The sequence below is a fragment of the Sceloporus occidentalis genome, unplaced genomic scaffold, assembly GCF_023333645.1.
Source record: "Sceloporus occidentalis isolate IW3139 unplaced genomic scaffold, rSceOcc1.0.p SCAF_5, whole genome shotgun sequence".
Classification (NCBI taxonomy): Eukaryota; Metazoa; Chordata; class Lepidosauria; order Squamata; family Phrynosomatidae; genus Sceloporus; species Sceloporus occidentalis.
In genome coordinates this window covers 55,771,914-55,797,726 of record NW_028316985.1, presented here as the reverse complement: position 1 = coordinate 55,797,726, position 25,813 = coordinate 55,771,914, and the positions used below count along the sequence as shown (strand labels likewise).

Here is a 25,813-nt window from a genome sequence, read left to right as displayed (position 1 = left end):
AGGGAAATAAAGCAAGAAGGCTGACTTTCTGATGTTTTACTACTGCTTCTTCCCTTGTTTCTTGCTCAGCAGAAAATTTGTTAGGGAGGGAACATCAGAACAGCAGCAAAGTGGCTTTTGACCGATGCTAGGATCTTTCCTTCTGGAAGCATAAGAAGATTGCTAATGGCTGCAATAATTCCTTGGGCATCCCCTTTGTCTGGTGGTGGCCAGTGGCTTCCATAATCAGGGCATTTGTTTTAATCCAGATATTACAGGAGCTATCCAGGGTGCTGAATGATATCCTCCAAACAAGTTTGGCACCTTGGATTCCCCCTTAAACCCAGAGTGCATTCAGTGCCCCTCTGACATGGAGGCCATTATTTGTTACTGCCTTCATCCTCATTCTCACATACAAGAAGGTGGTGGTATATTTCAAAGTATAATCTAACACAACCTGCAGCTTAAATGTAGAGTTTGGGAAAAAGTACTTTTTGGACTACAAATCCCACAGTCCCTCCTATGCTGGCTGGGGGATTCTGAGCATTGCAGGCCCCCCAAAAGTAACTTGACAAAGCTTTGCTTAAATGTACATATGACTTGCAAGGTGATATATTCGAAAGTGTCAGGGGCGAATGCTGGATATGCTTGGAAACCAGGTGAAATCATTCCAGTTCTCACCTCCTGATGCTGAGGAGTTGCGGCATGACTTTGCATATTTACGGCAAGCAAGACTATCATTTTAGCTGAAAGGCTCAAATGCTGTTTCTGCCCCATTAAATAACCAACATATAGTAAAAATGACATTTGTGGGCTTACTTGAAACTATTGCATTGAGCTACTTTCCCATGTGTTTAAATCGTTCTCAATAAGGGCATTTGTTCACAAAAGATTGTGTTTCTAATTACAATAAAAGAGCTAGGGAGGCTCTCAGATCAGGTTTGGGAAACAAACTAGGCATAGATACTGTGCTGTTTGCAATGCAAAGTGGGATAAGTCTTGGCAAAGTTATGATTTTAATTAAATGAGCATTAATGGAATGTATATTTATGCTCTAGTAAGCATTACAGCCTCTAGGCAAAATGAGAGGCGCTATAATATTTACTTTGGGAATAGCCCCCATTTCTCAGATAGACAGCAAGGGGGGCTGTCTTCTTTACATTGCTGTTACTCTAAGAGTGTTTAGGTGGGTGTTTGTTGGTGTGCTATGTAACATGGATAAAACACTAACTCAAATTGCTTTGTGCAGTATTAGATTTTTCAGGATGGCTGCTGTTGATAGGTCAGACTGATTCATGTTAAAAAGTATAGTAATTAAAAAGATTTTTCCATTTTATTTGTTTCATTGCTATTGATAGGGGCTTTGTCTAGTTGATGTTCCTAAATAAAGGCTGTAATCCAAAACAAACTGATCTGAAGTAACTGCGCTGAAATCAATATAAAACAATGACCCTAATCCTTCCATAGTTACAGATATAAAACCCATGCCACCTTTGTAAGGAGCCTGATGAATGTTATCATGTGGATGTTGATCAGGGTCTATAGATGCACTTCTGCTAGCACTATTTGGATAAAAAGGATAAACAAAACAATAAATACATAGTAAAATAACAACCAATAAAAGAACAGATTTTTTTTGCAGCAAGTGAAAACATATCTCTGGCTTAAGAGGTCTGAGAAGGCAGAATATGTATTTTGTATGATGATAAAATGACTTCAGTTACCAGCACCATATGAATCTCTCTGATGAGAAAGCTCCACAATAGGAGTAGACCCTTTCTCCAGTTGCCACCACTCCATTGTGGTGCCAGTGTAGAAGCAGTCAGATAATGGGGAATTACCTTTTGACCAGCTCTACTAATAGGCCGAGTAAGATGGTTACCTCTGATGGCAGATGCTGGGAATTGGCATCAAGGTATTAAAAGAAATATATGGCATGCAATGTGCCTGTACACATTTCATTCTCACCCAATAGGCTGCTGTTCTCAGGTGATATACAAGACAGTGTCTCAATACCACTTTTGATGAAAACTGCCTGCCTGGTCTGCTTATCTAGTCAGATTGTGTAGACAAAATGGATGAGGCTGCCATCTAGTTCTTCTCTTTGAGCAGTAATATATCTTGGAGCAATTCTGGTGTAGATGGCCTTTCAGATAAGTATGAGAAGGAGGACCAGGTTTTAGCACTGAGAGGCAATTATTTTATCAATGCAGTAGCTCATCATCTTTCAGGGACAAAATCCTCTTCTTAGGAGCTACATAAAGATACAGAAGTAAATCAAGAATGCAGTGGAAAAGATGCAATACTCATGACTGGTACTGTGTTATTCTCTTATGGGAGAACTTTTTATAGAATCCTCTAGCTGTGTGTTTTCTACTTCAACCCAATCACCGAGTTGTTTACTGTTAACCAATTCACATTCTGCAGAAAATTGGCCAGGTTTTTAATCAAAACTCAGGATAAAGTAAAGCTACTGTATCAGTTTGACGTATCTACATGTTGTTGCACCATCCAACTAACTGAATGGGTTTTCTCTGCCTTTATTGGCCAACTGAAATGCTCTTCTTCGGGGTCCTTGCCTGCCTTGAGATCCCTCCAGACATCTGAACTACAACAGAAACATTGCCAATGTGGAGTCGAAGGCTTTCATGGCCGGCATCCATAGTTTTTTGTGGGGTTTTCGGGCTATGTGGCCATGTTCTAGAAGAGTTTCTTCCTGACGTTTCGCCAACATCTGTGGATGGCATCTTCAGAGAATGTCACTTTTCTTCCATATGACTTTTAAAACATCTTTTGTCTGTTGAAGAAGCCAGTGGAGCTTCAAAAGCTTGCATGTTGTATTTTGTACATTTCAGCCAATAAAAGTATTGCTCTTTTGTGGATTTTGGATTTTGTTGTATTTTGCTACAAGGCCAGAACAGCTACCCTTGAGTATGTTACACCAGTACCTGGTGTCCATTGAATGAATTATTTGTGGTGGTGATACTCATATTCTCGTAAGCTATTTATTTTAATTTATGTAATTCATTTCATACCTGTCTTTATGTTGACTAGATAACATTGCATTATGTGACTAATGAAGACACATAAAATAATATTGTATTTTGTTTTATTTTCTGGGAGAAGTGGTAATATACGTCAAGACCAACCAGGCTTTGCTTCAGGATTTGTTTTCTGTACAATCACTAGGTCCTAAAATTCATGTAGTAACTAACTGTTATTATCTTCAACATCTGAGGTTGGGACTATGGACATTCTGGCCCAAGGGCATCCTTGGGTTTAATTCTCAACAGAATTTCTTAAAAAAACCAAACAAAGCATTAATTGCTAAAGCCTTTCTATCGCAATAATATACAGTGCAGAACCTGGCATGCAACATATTTATTAAGACTTTAATGAGCTTTCTTATAAAGCATAGCGTGAATAAGTAGCCCATAAGTACACATTTAAGGTATATAGCCAAATTCTGGAAATATATGGTTCCAAATGTCTTACTTGAATGGCTATTTTATTAGTGTGTTGTCACAGGAGGCTATATCCCACTTTTATCTTGTCTATTCTATGGCCATAGTAGCATTTAATTAACTCACAGGAGTATTATGAAGGTAAGTTAGTGTTTGTTCCAGAATACTGAAACTCATGGATTATTACAGAATGCTACATTTTATTATTTAGTCATCAAGCAGCAAAATGTCAGACCAAAGGTAGTAATGGAGAAAGCATATTTTCATGTCACTTTTGAACTATGCCACAAAGACTACACTTGTGTGTGTTGTATGCTTGTGTAGTATATTAGTTACAGTAGATAAGGAGAAAAAACAAGGAGTTGAAGGAGGAATACAGTAAAATCTAGTACAATTGTGGAGTGTAAAAGCTGGCTGATCACTAAGAACGCTCACACTAGGAACCATTTTGAGTTGTTGGTTTATAAATCTATTGGGACTTTTCAGACCCTGCTGCATTTCTTGCTATTATATTTTCAGTAGCAATGATAGTGGGATTTATTATCTTTAGTATTTTTTGGTGCGTTACAGACCGCCCAAAATGGGCGGTCTCGCACCGCTGCCGGTTTCTGCGTCTGGGAACCGCAGCAGCCAAACCGCATGGTTTCCGGGTGCAGCAAGAAAGAAGCGCCAAAATGGTGCTTCTTCCTGCGCCCTGGAAGAGGCGCCGCAAGGTGCGAGGCGCGCACTCGCATCACCACTTGCAGCATGTGACTTCCGGACGCTGTGCGCCCGCGATGTCAAAATTGCGGAGCCCATCTGTATGCGGCACTGCCATTTTGACATACTCGTTACGCACGAGGGGCAAGACGCGTCAGAGAAGCGCCGCCCCTCGTGCGTAATGACTGTGCCCCATAGGGCCCGTCAAGAATGCGCCATAGTTAGCTGTTTGAGGTGTATGGAAGGTTTCATTATTTAGTCGTAACAAGTGTTTGGTCACATATGTAGAGGAGAAAAATTACTTTTGTTTTCACTGCATGATGTTTCTTTGACTAGTTTCAAACAAAATGATACTGAGCACCACTTTTCTATATCACTTTTCTATATTAAAATATGTTTGGAATGGCTTACAGCAGTATTTGTAAAGTTTACAGATAAAGATGTGAAGGCCTGAGGGCAAGAGAGTTGGAAAAAAATGGGAAACCTTTTCCTCTCAAAGCCTTTTTCTCCAGAAAAACTTAAAAAAATGGATTGTAAAATATTTTATTTAGGAATGATGCATAAAATGTTCCAAGATAAAATGTTCATATATTTACTATCCCTTGATTATTATTAAACACTATGGAAGAAAAAGACTGTTACCATACCATTGTAATTCCTGGTCTTAGATTCCTTTTCTCAGTTCCTTTTTTGGAAACGTTGCTTTATGTCTGCTTGACACTATGGCAGAGACAAAATAAGTGTACTGTATTTGTTTTACCAATATTGCCGGTAATCATTTTTTCTGTTTTTGTCTGTTCCTTCTGAACTTCCAAAACAAAAGAGATTCGTCATAGTTGTAGCTTGTTTGCAAGAAAAACTAAAGATTCAGTTTGCAGTTTTGGACACCTAACCAAATCATACTTTATACTTACAGTCTATAAAGTGTACTAATACTGGATTTTTTTTAAAAAAATCTAAACAGAAATTTCTGATATTTTTTTACATTTCTGTTAATAGACGACAGCCCCAATATTAAATGACACTTACAAGTCAATGGCGGGATACAAACCGCCGCTTTGCGGTGCTTCCCCGCCGCCGCCGTTTGCTCCGCGCGGGAGCTGCAGCAGTCAAACTGCGCGGCTCCCGCGCGGAGCAAAAAAGAAGCTCCATTTCGGAGCTTCTTCTTGCGGCGCCTCTATGACGTCGCGAGGCGCTGGCGCGGACTCGCGACGTCATAGGCGCCGCGACACGTCTGGACGCTATGCGTCCAGTACGTAAAGATGGCGGCGCCCATGTAGAAGGGGCGCCGCCATCTTGTACGTATAGGATACGTACTAGGGTTAGGGGGGTGCGGAAGCACCGCCCCTTCCTAACCCTAGTACGTATCCTATACGTACTATATGGCGGTTTGTATCCCGCCAATATTAAAATAGTTGAGACCTAGTGTGGTATAGTGGTTTGAATGTTGGACTATGACCGTAGAGAGCAGAGTTTGATTCCCCACTCAGCCATGGAAACCCTCTGGGTGACCAGAAGACCCCAGATTGTCTTAAGTCGGAAATGACTTGAAGGTACACAACAAGAGTAACAACAGCAGCAATTTAAATTGTTGCACAATTAAACTAAACACTTCACTTTAATACATTAAATTAAGATTAAACATTCCATTAGGAATTCGCATTAAGGCCCAACAAAAGTAGAATAACCAAGAGAGAGAGAAATGCAAATAGCAGTAAGAAAAAGAATGTTTCAGAGTTAAACACTGTCCTAGCCCCAAGCCCTAAAGAAGGCTGTTCACATGGTTTCTAGGGACATGCAGCAGCAGTAACAGCAGAAATCTTTGCACTTAGCGCTAAGTCAGTTACCTTATATAAGGTGAAAATGGACCAGGAAGAGAAATAAGAACCAGGTATTTTAAGACTTAGCATATGAGGGTCATCTCCTGACTTTCTATTGTTTTTCTTTGTTGTTACCCGCAGGGAGAGGCGGGATACTACTACTACTACTAATAATAATAATAATTTCTGCTTATTCAGGCATCATTTTATTTTTTAAATTATTGATTAAAATATTTATATCCCACCTGTATTGAAAGATCTCAGGGCAGCTTACAACAAAATCAATGTAAAACAACAAATCCCTGCTGGAATCTTAGCTTACCTTTTACTAAACATAACTTTGTGTTTACTTAGCTAAGTAACAGAGGCACTAAGAAACCTGGTTAGTGAATTGTGAAGATGTGTATCAGGACACCAACGAGAGTGCTTGCTGCATCTTGGGATCTAATGCCATCAGTGCACAATGCACATCAGTACACAATGTGCATTAGGCACATTGTCAGCTCTGCTATGTAGTAACATAGCAGCAGCCCTGTATTGGATACATGTGTTCCAAAGTGACTGATTGTAATTGCTGCATACATACGTATACTTACGAAGATGTATCTCCCGTACAGGTTTCCTGATAATAACTCTCTCTCTATATATGTATGTATGTATGTATGTATGTATATGTATAATAGCTTATCAGTAAAAACCAGATGATTTGAAACCTGTTACAACAATTTAAAATAGTAGAACCACAAGACGTGTGCATCCTGGATAAAAGCAGTTAGGCCTGTAGGCTTTGATTAAAAAACAAAGTTTTGACACCACCAAAATGATCCCAGTGTTGTGGTGCTACTGCAGAAAACAGCCTCTTTTATGTCCTCCCACAATGTATTTCTTCATGAATGGTAGAATGCTTAGTTCCTTTTTCTCTTTCCCTCAACTTTATTCATATTGGAGGAAACTGAAGGCAAGAAGGAACTGAATGTGGGTAGAAAAGGAAGTCATGCTCATACAAAAGAAGATGTGGTCTTCCACACAAAGCACAATTTGAGACAAAACAAGTCACCAAATCAGGACTTTTCTTCAGACATTTTGAACAACTGTCCTTCTTACCTTGCTATTATTAGCACCTACATTCCATTAGCCTAAAGACACCAGATCCCATCTGATCTTGGAAGTAAGCAGGGTCAGCTCTGGTTAATACTTAGATGGAAGACAGCCAATAATTCCAGGTGCTGTAGGCTACTGGCAAAGCCATATATGAGTCTTCCTTGCATAAGAAAACTGTGAAATTCATGGGATCACCATAAGTCAACAGGCAACTTGAAGGCATGTACGCACACCCATTTGGGCAAAACTAAATTCTGTACTGTGAGGTTGTGCTTAGCTTACCCAGCCTTCTTAAAGTATTGCATTCTTCTAGAAGTTTAAATCCTAAAAGCTTAAAACTGCTTAACAGTTTTTAATTTTTGAAACTATCTTCAAGTCCTTCTATAGCAGACTGTTGTCCTTTCAATAACCTGGAGTAGAGGGAAAAGACATATGTTATTTTGTGCTACAGACATTTAAAGTGTCTTGGAGATAACATAGTTTTCTCCCTTCCTCTGCTTAGTGATATGGCTTTGATGTTGCACAACACAAAGGTGGAACTCCAACACCAGCCAATTGTGATAAAGATTGTAAGGACAAGACAGCCCAAGGCCACAGACATTCCTTTCCCATGAAGAAACATCTAAAAAGAGCATAAACAGGCACTCATTCACAAGTAGGGCTCAGTTCTATCAATTATCATGGCCCAACTGTAGCTGGGCCATGCAGGCTGGAGAATTGTGGGAGTTGAAGTCTAAAAAAATAACTTCTCCAAGCTTTCTGTAATCTTGAGATCTGCAAACAGATGAGAAGGGGCCATTGTACAAAACAGACTAGACAGTTATTTTTGAGCATTACATGTAATACACAATCAAGGCTGGGGATGTCATATGAGTGAACTTGAAAATATCTGTCCAGTATAGACTATTTGATGCTTCTAATGTGCTTACAGAAATCTTCATTGTATTGGATTGTGCTGATCTAATTAACTGGGTGAACAGAGAATAGAAGCTATATTTGTTTTGGAAAATAAATTATTTTGAAGAAATTTAATTAAAAACTGAAAGAATTGATTGGAGGAGAAAAACTTTGATGCTTTTAGTAAATGTGCATACCACAAACCTCCAAAGAGGTTTTGTTTTGCATAATGAGTTTCTTCAAAAGCTGGTACTCTGCTTATATTGATGGGTCATAAGGGGATTTAGAAGAACTGTTGGCTGTGATAACAATGGCATACATTTGTCAAAATCCTTATATGGTCTTAAAAGTGTCTTAGTCTATAAAACATACCAGGGTGAAAAATGCTCAAGGTAGCAAATTGCTTTATATCAGAAAATCTAGGCTTTCAGAAAACCCTGGAGTGGATTTCTAAGAGAGAGATTGTAACCTTGGGCAACATGTTCACAATCCCCACCTCCATTGTCTGTGCATATTGGCTTCTGAAATTACTGTGCATTTAATGCACAATAAAACATAAAAAATGGGAGTGGGATTGTAAATGCACATGGCTGAACACATGTGGAAACCACTCTGTAACTGCAAACCCAATCCCATCAACAGAACATGAAAATGCTACAATTTTGGTTACATCTCCCAGACTCCTCCTGCTAGCTTGACAATGACCACAGATCTCTGAAATGTTTTTGATAAAATCCCTTTCTAATGATGCCAGGATAAACTTAGCATTCACAGTAGTCCAGTGTTGTGATGCAAGGCAATAAGTGCTTCTGCTTTATTATTGCTGTGTGCCTTAAAGTTATTTCCAATGTATGGCAACTGTAAGGTGAACCTATTGTGGGGTTTTCTTGGTAAGATTATTTCAGAGGGGGTTTGCCATTGCCTTCCTCTGAGGCTGAGAGTGTGACTAAGATCACCCTGTCGGTTTTCACAGCTGACCAGAGATTGGAACCCTGGTCACTACATCATGCTGTCTCTCACTTGTGCTATATATCATTTGTCAATTTCAGAGCGTCTTGAGTGGCTTCTGCCATAAGATTCATGTGAACATAGAGGTTCCTAACTGGACAGTACCAGCATTTTTTTTATCCAGATACCCTATTTCATACCTGCAGATATGTAGTATGACATCTTCCCTCTTGATCTAATTCCCTGATACTTGAGGACTAGCCTTTGAATCTGAGAGCTGGTTTCACTGAAAAGCATTATATCTGGTGGCGCAGTGGTTAAATGCCTGTACTGCAGCCACTCCCTCAAAACCACAAGGTTGCAAGTTCAAGACCAGCAAAAGGGCTCAAGCTTGATTCAGGCTTGCATCCTTCCGAGGTCGCTAAAATGAGTACCCAGATTGTTGGGGGCAAATTAGCTTACAGTTGTAAACTGCTTAGACACTGCTTAGGTGGTATAAAGCGGTATATAAATGAAGCTTGTTTTTGTTTGTTTTACATTGAGATCTGGTCATATAACAGCTCTGTCTATGCTCTTATGGGCATTTGGAAAATGAACTGGTGAAAATGAATTGGTAAATCAGCATTATGTCTGCCTAGATGTGTCATCAATCATCTCCCAAGTTATTCTGCTAGATATATTTTGACTGTGCAAAGAAAAAACAATGAATTGTTGTCGGGTTGGTGGTTTTTTTTCCATATTTGAGTTTACTGAAACTGTCCACCCTTCCCCTCTTTCACTGTTCTGTGGGGTTATCCACCATCTGCTAATCCAATAATGTGTAAATGAGTGCATACTTTGAGCTCATTAAAACTTCCTACACATCAAAACCAAATCAGCTTCCCTTTGAAATCTTCCCAAAACACTGTTTAGAGGTGTAAAAATGTTTTCCAGTTTCTATAGCATCACCATTTGATTTAGCTTTAGACCCCCCTCCCCCATTGATTATTTCTGCACTTGAGCAAGTATCACAGATGTGAAGGCACAAAAGGTTTCTCTCAGGTTGTGTCTGCTGGGCTCATTGACCTTGTGCCTTGGGCCAGTTGAGATATATTTGCTCCAGCTTCAATTCTTTTTTGGGCCTTAAAAGATTAGACCAGGTAGAGTCAAATAAATCCCTCAAAAGATGAATGTAAAAAAAAAATTCAATAGGATTAAAGTGGCTTCAGCCCATCTGCTTTGTGTTTCTCATTTTGAACAGAAATTAATTAAAATTATGCTTGTGTGACCTTTCTTTTCTTTCTCTCACTGTATAAAAGTGTCTATGTCAGGGATAAAGCATGAAGCTCAACCACTCTGAGACTTTGTACTTTTCGTTCTTGGTGGCTGAGTTTGTTGTTCTCCCTGGCAAAGCAGTTAGATGTCTGCCTGAGACTCTCTGGGGGTATTGGGGTGCTCACAATAGTGAGTGTCATAATTTATCAGTAGAACATGTGAATATTAAAAGCTGCAGCAGATTCCATCACTACTATCTTCAGTTCAAAGTTTCTGGTGATGACTTTGGAGTGCCATCACCAGTGAAATTAAAGCAATAATTTCAACCTTTGGTTCTCCAAATATTTTGTTGTCTGTCTGTTTCTCTATTACACCCCTATATTTTCCCCAGAGTAACTAGGCATTTTACAGAAAGAAATACAGGTGTGTATATGTGTGCATATGTGTACACATATAGTCAGCCCTTTATAGCCACAGATTCTTTATCTACGGCTTCAACCATCCATGGTTTGAAAATATTTTTTTAAAAAGTCCCCAAAAGCAAACCTTGTTGTTGCCATTGTATATATGAGCCACCATTTTACTATGCCATTGTATTTAATAGGATTGATTGTATTTATAGGGATTTAGGTAAAGGTATTCAGCCTGATCTGTTGGAGAGCACTGGTACCTCACCAAACAAAAATCCCAGGATTCTGTCATGTAGAGTCATGACATTTAAAATAGTGCTTAAACTTCTTTAATTTTCCAGTGTGGTTACACCCACAGTCCATTTTCACCATGAATCTGAGGAAGTCAACATAGGCCTGAAACAGACAGGCCAAAAAGAGCAGCTTCTGGCTGCTTCGGGGCATTGTGTGCCGATGACACATGCCCTCAACCTGGCTGCAAGCTACTCTGAGGCCACCTAAGGTGGCTTGAAACCACCAGAAAAAGGAGTGGTGAAAAACTGCTCCTTGCCAGATGTTCATTTGGGACTGTGGTGGCAGTCAGCTTCAGAAACAAACCGTCCAGTCGCTGCAGTCCTGAGCTGATTGCTGCTGGTGTGGCCAGAGGCCATGTCAAGCCACCCATCTGCTTCACCCCCTAAGTCTACAGAAGCTTATATAACAACTTCTTTTTCTCAGTTAGTCTCAAAGGTCTACAAGATTCCTATGCACTCTGAAAACCAGTTGATTTTGTTATTCTTTGGGAACATGAGTGAAAGGGTGCCATATCTTGTTTGTGGTTTGCCTTGGTGGACAGACTGATTCACTAGATGGGTCTTTGGTATGACCCAGCAGAGCTCTCCTCATCTTTTTGACAGATTTATTCTATTCTATTATAACCATTTTACTGTATGTAATTGTCTGAAATTAGAGGTCAGGGATGCGGAGGGGAGGGCAGCCCATTCTTCTGGATTAAAGAATTCTAGCATTCATTAACAATGGTTAAAATAGCAATAGCAACAATATTGAGTGAAACATCCCTTCTTGTCTTTTTGCCCAGTTTTGAAACATATGTTTTGATTTTAAATATGAAAACTGTTAAGGGAGGACCAAACAGAAATACTATCTTATGCTCTCAGATACTAGAATGATGCCATTTTAACAGCCATTTGTTTCAACAGTGTTCATATATCCCTCCGTGTGAAAGAGAAAATGAGAAGAACTCTGACATTGTAACACACTGGCAAGATTACTGGGAAGATGAAGTCGGCTCTCAGCCTTTTACATGCTACTTTAATCAACACCTCAGGTAAGCTCTCTTTGTACCGCTAAACTACGTCTCTTTAGTTCTCTGTTCTTTATGATGGTGGAAAGAAATCATAATTTGGCTCTCAGGAATTCATTTTGCTGGGATTTTGCAAAGTGTCAGGGCTTCCCTGATGGGAACTAAATAAATAATTGAAGAATTGATTTGGTTTCTGTCCATCAGTTTGGCTCATAGCCTCAAGGCATAAGCTTTTCCAGTTCATAATTGTCAAATTGCACTTTCAAAATAAACAGAGTACACTACAAGAATAGGTAGAACTTTTATAGTCTTTATCTCTCTAGCAGGGTCTAGTGTCCTGCCTAAGAGAACAGGGTTGATAAGTCTTGATCTAATTTGAAGGGTTAGGAAAAGTTCTTCAGGAGCTCATGAAGGGTCCTCTCATCCAATACCATTTCCTAAGCTTCTAGGCTAATCAGCATATTCAAAGGTTCTCTAAGCCTAGAAACATTCATTAACCCAGAAAGCTGAACCCCAATTATTATTAGAGTTTTTGCTGTTTGTAGATCAGAGCAGCCGCTGAATTATTGTTTCATTGTTACAGAAGCATGGGGTAGTGGTTTGAGTGTCAGACTACAACTCTGGAGACCTGGATTCGATTTCCAGCTCGGCTATGAAACACACTGGGTGCCCTTGGATATCACATGCTCTCAGCCCCAGCAAAGGCAATGGCAAATGTCCTCTGAACAAATCTTGTCAAGAAGACCCCAGGATAAGTTTGCCTTAGGATTGCCATAAGTCGGAAATGACTTGAAGGCACACAACAACAAGCAGCAAAGTTTCAGCATAGAGGCTATGTGAAATACACTACATAAGAACTTAAGAAAACTGTGGACAGAATCCCCAGCCAGGACAGCTAGTGGTCATGCTGGTTGAAGGATGGAGTTGTAATTATAATAATAAAAAAGAAGGTGACCAAGTTCTGGACACAATATGGTGTTTCCCTGGTGATTTTTGTCTGCCATTTTCCCAAGAGGAAAAATGAGTTTGGGTGTCTTGGGTGGCAGTTTGGATGATGCCCACTCCATTAGCCAAAATAAATAAATAAATAAATAAATAAATAGAAGTGTAATGCTTGAAGAGTAAGTCCAAGAGTAAACACTTCATACCTGTATGGTATGCTGACTCACTGCACCAGTCTTAATTGCTTTCACCATCAGCAGTACTGTAATTAATTGCCCAGAGCTTCAGGTCTATTTTCACTTGAAATGCTTGTATTTTATATAAGGGAACTACATTTTTATTGGCAAATGCAAACTGGGCACTTTAGCATTTTTGCCTTTAGCCATCTTCCCTTTTGCCGATCATGCGGCAGCTTATAAAAAGAAGGTAGAAGGGTGTTCATCACTAAAAATGCTTTAGCAGCAGTTCAATGGATGTCCATACAAAAATCTGCACCGTATAACTAACTGCTTTTCCTGCTGGAGACACCAGTGGGGTTTGCAGGGTTCAGTATGTAGGCAGTACCAGGCTGTTATTAGCCAGACATGTAGGTTAACAGGAGAAGAACAGCACCACAGAGACTGCAGGAAACATTCTTTCTTATCCTTTCTATTTCAGCTATAAATTGTGTAGGGTTTGCAAAGCTATTCAGCTGGCCTCTGATAGCTTTGTTGTTGTTCTGTGCCTTCAAGTTAATTCTGAGTTATGGCAACCTTATCACAGGGGTTTCTCAGCAAGATTTATTCAGTAGATGGTATTACCTTCTTCTTAGGCTGAAAGAGTATGACTTGCCCAAGGTCACCCACTGGGTTTCCATAGTTTAAGGAGGGGGGGGGGGTAAACCCTGGTATTTCAGAATATTAGTACAACACTTAAACCATTACACCATGCTGGCTCCGTTTCTGTTACCCATACTGCATCTGAATTGTGTAAGAAACATTTTATACAGCATTCAGATTTACACAAGATGGATATTGCTCTTTGAAATCTATGAGTTATGCCCTGCACTTATTTGAGTGGATGTGAAAGCATTGCCAGGTGAATGAGGAAAGCCCTACTATTAGTGAACAGAGCACAATGTCTGGCAGAGTATCCTTATAGTACTTCTAGTCCTTATGGGTGGGGAAATCTATTGATTTCACTTTCTTTCATACTGGATCTTTTTAAAACAAAAACAAAATTCCCCACCATTTACATTGGCAAAATCCAGTAGGTACAGTGTTTCTCAGCATGGAGGATATTTGCTGGATAGGTGTTAGTGATGTGCAGGCCCTTTAATAAAAAATAATAATGGCTGAAACCTTAATTCAACAGTAATTTGATGGAATACAAAGGGTTTCAAACATAGACTTTTAAACGTTAAGTACTCAAAATCCTGGGCTTGGATTGCTGTATCTGTCAGTTATGGTTTCTTCAGTGTTCATTTTCTTTATAACTCAAAGTTTAAATTCATAGATTTTAGCAAATTCTTATCAGAAAGAAACTGGAACAAAAGCCTCTCCCATCCCTACCTTGAACTACTGGGTAGAGCAAGAGGTGTTTCATAGGAATAATGGCTGGCTGGCTAGATAGATAGATAGATAGATAGATAGATAGATAGATAGATAGATAGAGGACCATGTTGTACTCAACTGCTGGATTGGAGGTGAAGAAGAAGATACTCTCAGGAAAAGAAAGAGGTGGGTTTCTAGGACAGTAGGTCAGTGGTATGGGATGGTCTATTGCCAGGGTGATCAACCACTAAGGAGGGATTTCTCCCTCCACAACTCCCCATGGGCTGTACTGTCATTCCTATCCTAGCACAATGGATATGTCACTTCCTATTCTGGCTTTTGCCCAAAATACAAACAACTGTCAAGCGTTTGGATGGTGCGGCGGGGGGTGGGGGTGGGAACCAAACTGCATCTTTTAGGTGGTGGTGGGGGGCGGGGGGAGGCAAAATTTTGATATTTTTAAAGTTGGAGTTCTTGGGAGTTTCAGAGTTTCCAGGCTGTAAATACTGGGGCCCGCCAAGTGGGTTCCCAGGAGCTGCCTGTAGCCTTTGGGCTGCACTCTCCCCACTCCAGGCCTACTGGAATACAATGTGCCTGCTGCATTTGTATAGTTGGTTTGGAACTTGTGTGGCCCCATTATGTTCCTGTAAGAGTCCTGATGTAGAGTGAGATTCTATTTGTTCAGGGGAAACAGTCTGGCAGGTGCTGCCTTTGCCATTTGAGAGAACTATTCCACAGGTGATTAACACTGTTGTTTAGGAGCGGTGTCTATCCCTTCACCTATTGTGCTACAATAAGTCCAGTGTTTACTCTCCATCGTGACTTGGCAGCTGTACCATGTATGAGTGACACCTTCCTTTATCTTGTGCTAGGATAAAGTGCTATGAACAAATGTTTGTTTAGGGTTTGACAAATGAAAATGGATCCTGAGCATCTGTGGAGCACTAGGTGGTGCCCCAGGGTCATCCATCATGGAATAATTATTTGCTGGTGTAGGGGACCTCTTTGAAGAAGACAGTCCTCTTTACAGAATAAAGCATCTTAGCTATGTGGTCTTACTTGGATCTCTACTCTCTGGCACAGCAACCTGCAGTTAGATCCAAACTGAAACAGGTACCTGATAGTATGAAAAGATCATACTGTGCAAGGCAGTCATTCTGTGGTTTGAGGATACCTTATTTATATAGCAAATCTCTTCCCCCCCCCCATCTCTCTGCCTTTCTCTTTTTCTCTTCTTCCCTCTCTCTCTTAGAACCGAGTTGGGGAAGTAGAACTCTGCATGCTTTTAGCAGATCATAACTGCCATTAGACTCTATGGGGCTTATGTCTTAGTTGATTAATGCAAAATTGCATTGCATATTCAGCATTGTCAGTTGTCCACTCATCCTCAGGTGAGACAGAATGTTTCTTCTAGCAAAATCTGTGTTTCTGTCTTTGAGAGGCCTGCAGCTGCAATAACAGCCTATACCAATAATGTATAGCTAGTAGTTGCTGAAAAATTACACAGCTTATAAAAGTTCCTTTTTCTGCACTGCAGGGAACTATAGTCTAATAAAAGAAATCTATGTGGAGCTTATTTATCACTCATGGTCCTCTGATTCCCTGTGGGTGCAGCTGCCTTTGTTATATGGAGCTCCCTTACTTATAAGGGCTTCCCCATTTCCTTAATTGAGGTGGCAACAGCATTTCTGAAATCTTACTATTACTCTTAAATGGAGCAGACCCACTCACATGAAGGGATTTATTTACTTGTTTATTTATTCAGTTATTTCATTTGCATGTCACCTTTCTCCGAGAAGAGACCCAAGGTGACTCACAGATTTGTTGACTCACCAGTAATGGATTCAAAGGGTCTACTCTAGCTGGGACTAACCAACAGGATTCAGGCCTATGTGTGCATACATTGCATGTGTCAAACCAGCCACCTTGGTTAAGGCAAATTATATCACAGCATACAGGCTCTGTGTACACACTGGAGTTTGTGCAGCACTCAGTGAGGACCCATTGTTTTTAAAGCAGGAAGCTTATGTAGTTTCAAGAATGCCACATACTGGCCTTGTCTGTTTTTAGCTGTTTCCAAGGATATTGGGCTAGATTTCTAAAACAGCTGAGCAGTGTCATTCACATGGAAGCTTCCTCTGTTGCATCCTTAAAGAAACCATGTGAAGTGAATCTGGCTTTTCCGTTCAGGCAGACTGAAATACAAAGAGACAGATTGTTCAATGTGGCCATCTGACTGGTCATCAAGCTGATAATGAAATGACATGAAAGTTTCTTACAGGCAAGCATTTCCCAACCCAGCAACCTCCAGATATGTTGGACTATAGCTACCATCATTTCCCCAGGACAGCTATTGGACGTAGTGGCTGGGAATGATGGGGATGGTAGTCCAAAATATAATGGGAGTTGGTGGGCTTTGGAAGATCCTTGAAGATAATACATTGCAGAAAGTATGGACTCTGTGGACTTCTTAAAAGATGCCAATTGCCTCCTTTTCATAAGTGGCTTTTGTGCTCCCTACTCTTATTGCCTAATTTCTTTTACCCCCTCTGATTTTGTTTCTGTTTCTTTTGCAGGCCAGATGACGTACTGTTACGACGCACTCATGATGAATCTGTCCTTTTGCATTGCTTCCTTTGGCCTGTGGTGACGTTCCTGGTTGGTGTCCTCATTGTGGTTCTGACTATCTGTGCTAAGAGCTTGGCAGTCAAAGCAGAAGCCATCAAGAAGAGGAAGCACTCCTAAAACAAGTCCGTTGAAGGGAAAAGTGGAAGGATTTTTCAGGAGTCGGGCATGCCGAATGCAATTGGCAGGCTCTTTGGTGGTGCTTCTTAGCAGTCCTCATTCCCAGTGTATTGCCAGCTGTTGGTCTTGCTGATGCCTGAAGAGCAATCTTAGGTGACCACGCTGTGAAATGTTAACTAGCTGCTTCTGCCACTATGAAAGCCAACATGTCTGTTCCATCAAATGATCCTAAGCTGCACCAAACTGGCTCTACCGCATGAACGAAATAACCTGAAGGATGGCTCTTCACTCCAGGTTTCCAGATCGACTAAAGGACAGTTTGTGAAAACCCAAAGTGTGGTTGACTACTTCATCTTAGCAAAACTCTTTCTTAATATTTATTATTTAGTATTGAATATTTATTATTTCGTTTCTCATAGACTGTATTTCTGAAATAATTAAAAAGTTATTGGTTTTTATTTAGTGTGTGTGTTCCTCTTATGTGAGTGTCACTTTCTTTCTGGTCAAAGGCAAATTATGTCATGCTAGCCTGATTACACTCAAGAATGCCATGTTGGAAATGAATGTTTAAGTCTAGGTATATGCCAAAATCATTGTATTTGGTTCTTATTCCATCTTTCCATCTCATATGGTGCTCTGCCGAGGGAAGACCTCATCCATTGCCAAGGCCTCTTCCCTTCTCACAATTCCGTCACCATGGGCAGAGAACATTCATGATCAGAGTCTATAATTTTTTAAACAAAAGACAACTACACTCTGTCCCCTACATTTGTAGCTTTGACATTTGTGGATTTGATTATTTACTTTTGTGGATTTGATTAACAGGTTCTCTCTAGAAATTTCTAGCTCCTCCAGAGAAATTCTGCTGGATAGTCACTATATATTCACTGGAGGACCTAAAGATTCCTAGAGAAAACACATCTCTAGGCATTTGTAGGTCCTCCAGCATGGTTCTATGGTCAAATTCTGGCAGATGTTTACCACAGAGTTCTGCTGGAAAACCTGGGGATTCCTAGAGAGGTGTTCGCTCAGGTTAAAAAAGTACTGGTTTTTCACTTGTGGTTTTCCCACTTTCACAGGAGTCCTGTGCCCTTACCCCAGTGAATGCGGAGGGCTCACTGTAATACTATAGACACAGCGATGTTCAGTTTTTCACATTACTAACTGGCATACTGCTAAGATTCCACCATGTCATAAGCCCAATACTTTTCTCCTCTTCCTCTATCACCATCTACTTAAAAGGAATCCCAGTTTCTAAATGCTGTGTTGATTTAAAAGATCGAAGATTGTCCCTACCTCTTTATGCTGACAGTCTTAGATCTTTTAAATCAACACATCATTTAGAAACTGGGATTCCTTTTAAGTAGATGGTGATAGAGGAGGAGAAGAAAAGTATTGGGCTTATGACATGGTGGAATCTTGGCAGTATGCCAGTTAGTAATATGAAAAACTAAAGAGATGTAATACATGAGGAAAAAGGGATGTAGGGGGCAGAGAAAAGTGAGCACTGGAGGATTGCTCTTTGGATGTTGGATGAGGCCAGGCAGTCTCATTGCTGGTAGGTTTTCCTTTGGGAGAAACAGGCAATGCAAACTCCCTACAGCTGTTTCTTCTCTGTCTGATGGATGGGGCTTGTGTTCTTTTTGACAAGCAGTGTGAGTGCATCATGCATGTGTTGTGTGTGTACATGTGTGCATACAGATTTTTTGTGATCCTTGATTCCCTGGCAGATAAAGGGGCAAGAATGGGCTGCCCTTCTACTCTCTGGTCCTGGGATAAGTGATATTTGTCTGTTATGAGCAAACAAAAGAAAAATAACCTCCCTTGTGTTGTGTTGTTGTGTGCTTTCAGTTGGTTTCTGACTTATAGTAATCCTAAGGCAAACTTATCGTGGTGGTTTCTTGATGTTTTGTTCAGAGGAGGGTTGCCTTTGCTTTCCCCATTAGGCTTAGAAAATGTGACTTGCCCAAAGTCACCCAGTGCATTTCCATGGCTGAACAGGGATTCAAATCCTGGTCTCCAGAGTCATAGCCCAATGATTAAATCATTCTGCCATGTTGGCTCTTGTAAAGCTAACGTATTTTTCACCATGTTGGGGTATTTTAAAAACACCTAGGAAGAATAATGGTTGCATTCATAAGATGCTGATTGCCATTCGATGAGAGATGTAAAATTTCCCCAAAACTCTGAACATATAGGGGAAAACTGGTTTTCTTCTTTTTTTTTCCAGAAAAAAATGGACATTTTTTGGAAAAATTGAAAAATATGGTATTACACCCTTTAAAAATTAAAAGCCACTTTGTTACTTTAAGATACACACACACACACACACACACACACACACACACACACACACACGGTTAGACATAAATGTATCGTGTTTAATGTATTAAAACTACAGCTTGCTGAGATAATAATTACAAAATGAATTCAGTTTAAAAAAATATGGAGGTTGCAAATAGAGCTACAAGGTCCTGAAATATAAGGAACCTCTTTGGTTTTGTCAGGAGCAAGCAAAAAATCTCCAATGAAAAAGAACATTAGGAAAGATTGGAAAAACAAAGAAAATTATTTTTTTTTCTACTAGTTCTCCTTTCTGTAAAGCGAACGAAACACACTTATATAAAGAACTAAGAAAAGGAAACAAAGACCAGGAATTTAAATGCTGCACATAGTCTTACACAAAAGTCTTCTTTTATGTACTTTTCCATGTCATTTTGTGGTAGCAAATATTTGAAAATCTTGTCTCAAATATTTATTCTTCATACTGAACAAAAATTTGATAATAGATACACCCCCCTCCCCATTTTGTTCTGGAAAAAAAAGCTTTGGGGAAAAATTCCCCCTTAATTTTTGTCCCCCCCCCCCAGACCTTCACATCTACGTAATGAAGTCCTTGTGCCAAGGCATACTTGTAATCCCCCAATTTGCCTTCACTTATGTATAACTGTGCCTGGTTTTCTCCAAATTGTGTCACAGTTTATTCAAGCACCAGTCATCCACTAGATCTTGCTGTGCAATCCACAAGGCAGTTGTCAGATTTTCAGGCAGACTGGCATTTTAATGCATATTCCAATTTGTATTAGAAAAGAATGTATTGTATATTTTAAGTTAGTATAAACCTGTTTAATTTAAATGGTTGGTATTTTAGAAAGTGCATTAATTGTAAGCATTAAGATTTGTACAGTGTTCATGTAGAGTCGACAGTGATCAAATAGGTTAAGACGGTAGGTTCATTTTGACACACAGACCCCTGCCCATATTTTCAAGATTTCCTAAATCCAGCACATAATTTCAGGTTTCTTTGCATAAAGTAGTGGTTGGCATGTTATGCTCCTGTAATAATGTTTGCCTCTTTTTGCCTGGTCACACTCTTTTGACCACAGTCAAGGGTTCCCAGAGTGAAAACTGAAGAGGGCTTCTGCAATTTTAATGGGTAGAGGAGGAAAGTTCTGCAGATGTTGCATGTTCCCTGGTTGTGTGACAAGCAGCACTTCTTGAAAATCCCTCATCTTCACAACCATTGAAGAGACAGGAGCCCTCTCCAATTTTCACATGTTGCTCAGCCGCATGTGTCCTGATTTTCATCTGTGAAACACTGGCATTGAAATTGGAACAGAAAGGAAAGGGATCCAAACAATACAGTACGATACAGTACAAAACGCTACAGTACATCAGGGATGGACAATGTCATTGGGGCAGGGGACCAATTTTCTGCCCCGAACCTTCCAGGGGTTGCATGTCTTGCCAGTAATGATGACTAAAACTGGGAGAAGGAAAAAGCCTAGAAGTGGCAATATGAAAAACTGGTATGTTTAAAAAAAACAACCATTAAAAGCACTGCAAGGGAGAGGGGTATTCTTGCAATCTCATGAAAAGATGAATTATCACTCCTAGAGGCTTAGAGGAGATTCATATCACTTATTTTTTGGGCCAGAAAGGGGTGGTTTGGGACGAATGTTGGTGGGATGTAAACACAGCCTCATCTCTGCACTTTGCATGCTGAGGAAACAGGTGGTGTTCCATTGAGGTGTGGGGAAGGTGTAGAAATAATGGCTTAAATGAAAGGTGTGATTTTAAAAGCACCTGAGAAAAATCAGCGTCCCTTGGAAATCACAGTGTGACTGTATTGATCAACTAAATACATCTTTTCTTTTTTCTTTTCTTTTTTCCAGACAGCTATACTATGCTGCTATCAAGGCCTTGGATCCATATGGGGCCTTCTGTTACCTTGGTAACCAAGCATAACATTTGAAGGCTTTGCATTGTTAAACTCGGCAGAAGAGAGAAAAATGCCACCATCCGATGATTTTACCATTTGTCTGAAATTATGGTAAACCCTGTGGTCTCTTTCTCCTGGCAATGTCCTGGGGACACAACTCAGTGTGGGTGAAAATGGTTGTGAGGCTCCAGAGCAATCACTTTCTCTCTTTCTAAATCTTTCTCCCTCTTTGTCTCTCAATTTCAATCTCCCTGTCTCATTTTCTTGGGGGAAATATATGACAATGGCCGTGTGATGTAACCAAGGCGCCAGTAAAAGAATCCGGAAAAAACAGGTTCTTTTTACTCTGGAAGGATGTCCTGCGGTCTAGCAGCTGTGGCGTCCCTCCAGAGTTAAAATGTGTGTCTGCAGACCGCTGTTTTCAGGAGGTCTGTACTACGCCTCTGTCAGAGAGCTCTGGTGCCTCAACAAACTACAAATCCCAAGATTCCATAGGATGGAGCCATGACATTTAAAAGGGCATCAAACAGCATTAATTTTCCAGTGGTGCAGCAGTTTAGGACATTTGTCCAAGTAACATCAGGGTATGACTGATAAGGCAAAAGGTATTACTTAGGAAGAACAAACAAGTTAGGAAAGGCTGCAGCACTTTGCTTTTGCCTGAGTCTACACGGAAGGACAAGATTATGCCCCTTCCTCTCCTCTCTTCTCCTCCTGCTGAGTTAAAACTACTTGTGCACTTTGAACTCTGTTTGCAGTAATTGAAGTAAGCTGAAGATGAAGAGGGGGAGTGGGAGGAGGAGGAGGAGAGAGATATTGAACAGCTGAAACACAGTTGCAAATATGGGGCGACAATGGATTAATTGGGATTTTCCTTACCAAATTGGGGCAGTTGAGGGGAATGCTTCTCATTTCTAAATTAGGACTAACTATTGCATTTAGACCTAAGAAATTATACTCAGAATGTATTTTGGTGGACCAAAGTCCATTTCATCAGATGTATCTGACAAAGTTCATGATATGCCAGTCCATGATATACCCAGATAAAACAAGACCAACTAGAGTGGATTAACTAGACCAGACTCACTGAATTACCAGGATTTACATAAGCATTCACTTACCATTGATCTAATGGATGTAACTCAGCCGTTAAGGTGTCACAGGACTTACTTCCATAGATGTAGATGGCTCTGTTCCTTGGAAATACCTGTGACAGAAATAGATAATTGATTCTTGTAAAGGTAAGATGCAAAGGGAGTTTGTGTGGCTGCACCCTGTTTTAGAGGACACAATGTTCCTCTAAGCTAGGAGATGTCACAGGTATAATAGTGGAAGTAATTCAGGTCTAAGAAAGTAAATCTTTGTGTTTTTCAGTGTGAAATGAATGACTGACATAAGGAAAAGGGAGAGAACGAAGAGGCCTTGCAGAGCACAAACAAACAACATGCTCAGTGCCAGTCAATTTATCTATACTACAGATCTTATAAATCATGCTTTCCCCTAGTTCCTACTTTCCCTCTGCAAAGTATAAATCTAGTATTGAACTTGCAGGATTGTACAGGTGTGTATGTTTCCATGCTGTCTGCTTTGTAGCATAATTCAGGGCTGAGGGCCAAATTCAATTTCAGAGGAGTTCTCTCAGGCTGTCAATCCATCTTAAAGCTCTTACTGGCAATAACTAAGCCTTAGGAGATGCAGTTCAACTTTTCAGAACTGGAAAAAAAAATGTGAATGACCAAATTTTGTGTGATAGAGAAGGGGGCCATTTGCCAACTAGGGTGCTGGATTGACCCAAGGTAATGTTCTCCATTCCTGGCCTAAGCCTTTCTTATAACACTGCAGTGTCAATAAAAATTTGTCACACTGCACTGCAAACCTTCTTCAAAACATTGCCTGGCACTGTGTGTGTCTCTGGCAGCTGCCACACTGCAGAATTAGTACAGTTTGGTGTGACTTTGTCATGGCTCCATTCTATGGAATCCTGAGATTTATAGTTTTCTTGTGGCACTAGAGCTCTCTCATAGAGAAGGGTAAATATTTCATAAAACTACAAATCTCAGAATTCCATAGTATTGAGACATGGCAGATAAGTGGTGTGAAACTGCATCAGTTCTGCAGTGTAGATGCAGTTGTAGTCTCTCTCTCATTCCTCTGTCTCTGTCTTTCTCTCTGTGTGTGTACATGCTAGGTAAAGTGAAGTGGTCCTTCAGGTACAAGTATGGGATATCATTTAAAGTACAGCAAGGTACCAGCTATTGGATGTATTCTATTTTTATCACCTTAGGACAATGCTGATTTTTGAGTCAGTCATCAAAATTGTTGGATCAGTTCCAGATTTCGCAGAAGTGTATTGGTGAATGTGAATTGCTAAGAGGTTCTTTCCTCCTCAGACTTGCAGAACTGGAGGAGGAAATAGTGACTATTTTCCAGGCACTTAGTGAGAAAACTGGTTGATTATAATATGCTGTGTGAATGCTTGGAACGAGGCATCCTTTAAGGCATTTGGCCTTTCTGAATTCTTGTACAAAATGGTCTGATCAGTACTTTTTGGACTAATGTTCAATTGTGAAGTGATCTGTCCACCAGACGCTGCAGTTTTCTGAATGCTGTGAGACATCTTGCAGTGTTTTTATCATGTCAGAATATGCCTTCCAAGCAGCCTGGAAAAAAAATTACTTTTTAAGATTTCAACTCCTAGAATTTCCTAACCAGCATGGCATGATTTAAATGCCTTCTATTTGTGAGAAAATACCTGTGTACATACGAATTAAAATTTATAAGGAATATTTTCTTTCAAATTACAGATTTATGCAGAATTGGAAGAAAATCTGAAGACTGTACCCTCCCCTAAAAACCTGACAGGGCTTTGAGATCTTTGTGGGAGGCCCTGTTCTTGGTTCTGCCACCTTCACAAGCACATCTGAGGGGAACACAGAAGAAAGCCGTCCCTTCTCAGTAGTTAATCTGAGGCTCTGGAGCTCCATTCCTAGAGAGGCTGGGTTGGCTTCACCGTTGTTGGCCTTTCACTGGGAGGAGAAGACTTTTATTCCAACAGACTTTTGGGAACTAACTGTTTATAGAGACTGTTTTGGGAACTACCTTTTAAAGAGTGTGCTGTACTATTTTTATTTCTTGCCCTTTTAATGTTTTAAATTAGTTTTAATTCTCTAGCCAGTTTAATTATATTTGAACAACTTTTTGTATATTTTTGCCCATATGTCCTTTAATTGGTATCTTAATCTTTATAAGCTATTTTTTGCTTTTTCCTAAGACTCCTATTATTATATATGTCTCAAAAGTGGGATGAAGTGAAACAAAGGACTCTGATCATTTTTGAGCTTGTTTGGAGGTTCTAGCAGGGGAGCGCAGCTATCGTATACCTTGACCGAAGAATGGTACACTCCTTCTATCTGGGATGGTTGTCCTCTTCCACCGAGCTTTGGGAGGGACGCACATGGAGCAGTGAGGGAGGAAGGGGACACCTGCCTAGCCAGCCAGATCAGCCGAATCAACCCTGGCGATCAATGGGGTGACAGATGTCGCAGCCAGATCGCCCTCACATCCACTCTGATCATTTTTGGTTTGTTATTGATGCTATGTTTTGGAACACTTTGGTCCAAAAGACACTGCAGAAATAATTCAGTTGGTAAGCGCTTTAACTGCCCTGGCTCAGTGCTTGGGAATTCTAAGAACTGTAATTTTGTGAGACATGCATCCTTCTCTGTCAGAGAGCTCTGATGCCACAATGAACTATAGTTCCCAGGGTTCCCTAGCACTGAGCCATGGCATCTCAAACTGGATTATTTCTGCAGTGTGTTCTGGAGCTTTGAAGAGAGTTTGCAAAGTTTGTTTTGGCCTTTGAGAAATGTCACACTGTGCCTAAACAGTGATGCTGTTGGTGATTCATCCTTTGCCCAGTTAATCCATTATTTCACCTCATTGATTTGATCATTGAAACATTTCCTTTCAAAGCCACATCTTTGGATTTCCCACCTGTACGGTGGCCTCATTTATTTACTTGAGGATATCTTGAAGGGTTCTTTTTGTTGCGTGAATTTCAAATGTGTCCTGTTGTGAGTGCACCTTATTCCAGGCACAGCCAACTCTCTTACCCCCCCCCCCCCAATTTAATTTAATATTTATATTGCCATTACTTTGAAGAATTCTGCTTCAGCAAACTCTCCAGTGCTCAGCTTTTATTAAAGAATATGAATTCTCTTTCATGTGTTGCATTTAGATTTTTCTTTATTAAGATATCTAAACCCTGTTTACTTTTTATTGTGGTTAATGCAGTAAGTTTGACATACAAAATGACTTCAGTATTGCAGGTACACCTTTCCTAATGCTCTGTTGTGTACATCCTAGGTTTCAGCTATAAAGGAGAACAAGCCAAGCTGTTAATTCAAATTGTAATTGTATCATATCTCAAAAACAGATGTATTTGTGGTTCAACATGCTTGAGGGACACCATATTGAGAAAGACATCATCTGATTTTG

General features: G+C 40.1%; 1 protein-coding gene across 1 annotated transcript in view; it reads left to right on the top strand.

Annotated features, from left to right (window-relative positions):
- Window positions 1–17,514, top strand: part of KCNMB4 (potassium calcium-activated channel subfamily M regulatory beta subunit 4) — a 36,233-nt gene extending 18,719 nt beyond the window's left edge. Inside the window, exons 2-3 of the mRNA XM_089524121.1 lie at window positions 11,772–11,899; window positions 16,926–17,514. Coding sequence (XP_089380247.1) covers window positions 11,772–11,899; window positions 16,926–17,094 — 297 coding nt within the window. The 3' untranslated portion in view covers window positions 17,095–17,514. The remainder of the gene's footprint in view (window positions 1–11,771; window positions 11,900–16,925) is intronic.
- Window positions 17,515–25,813: the final 8,299 nt, after the last annotated feature.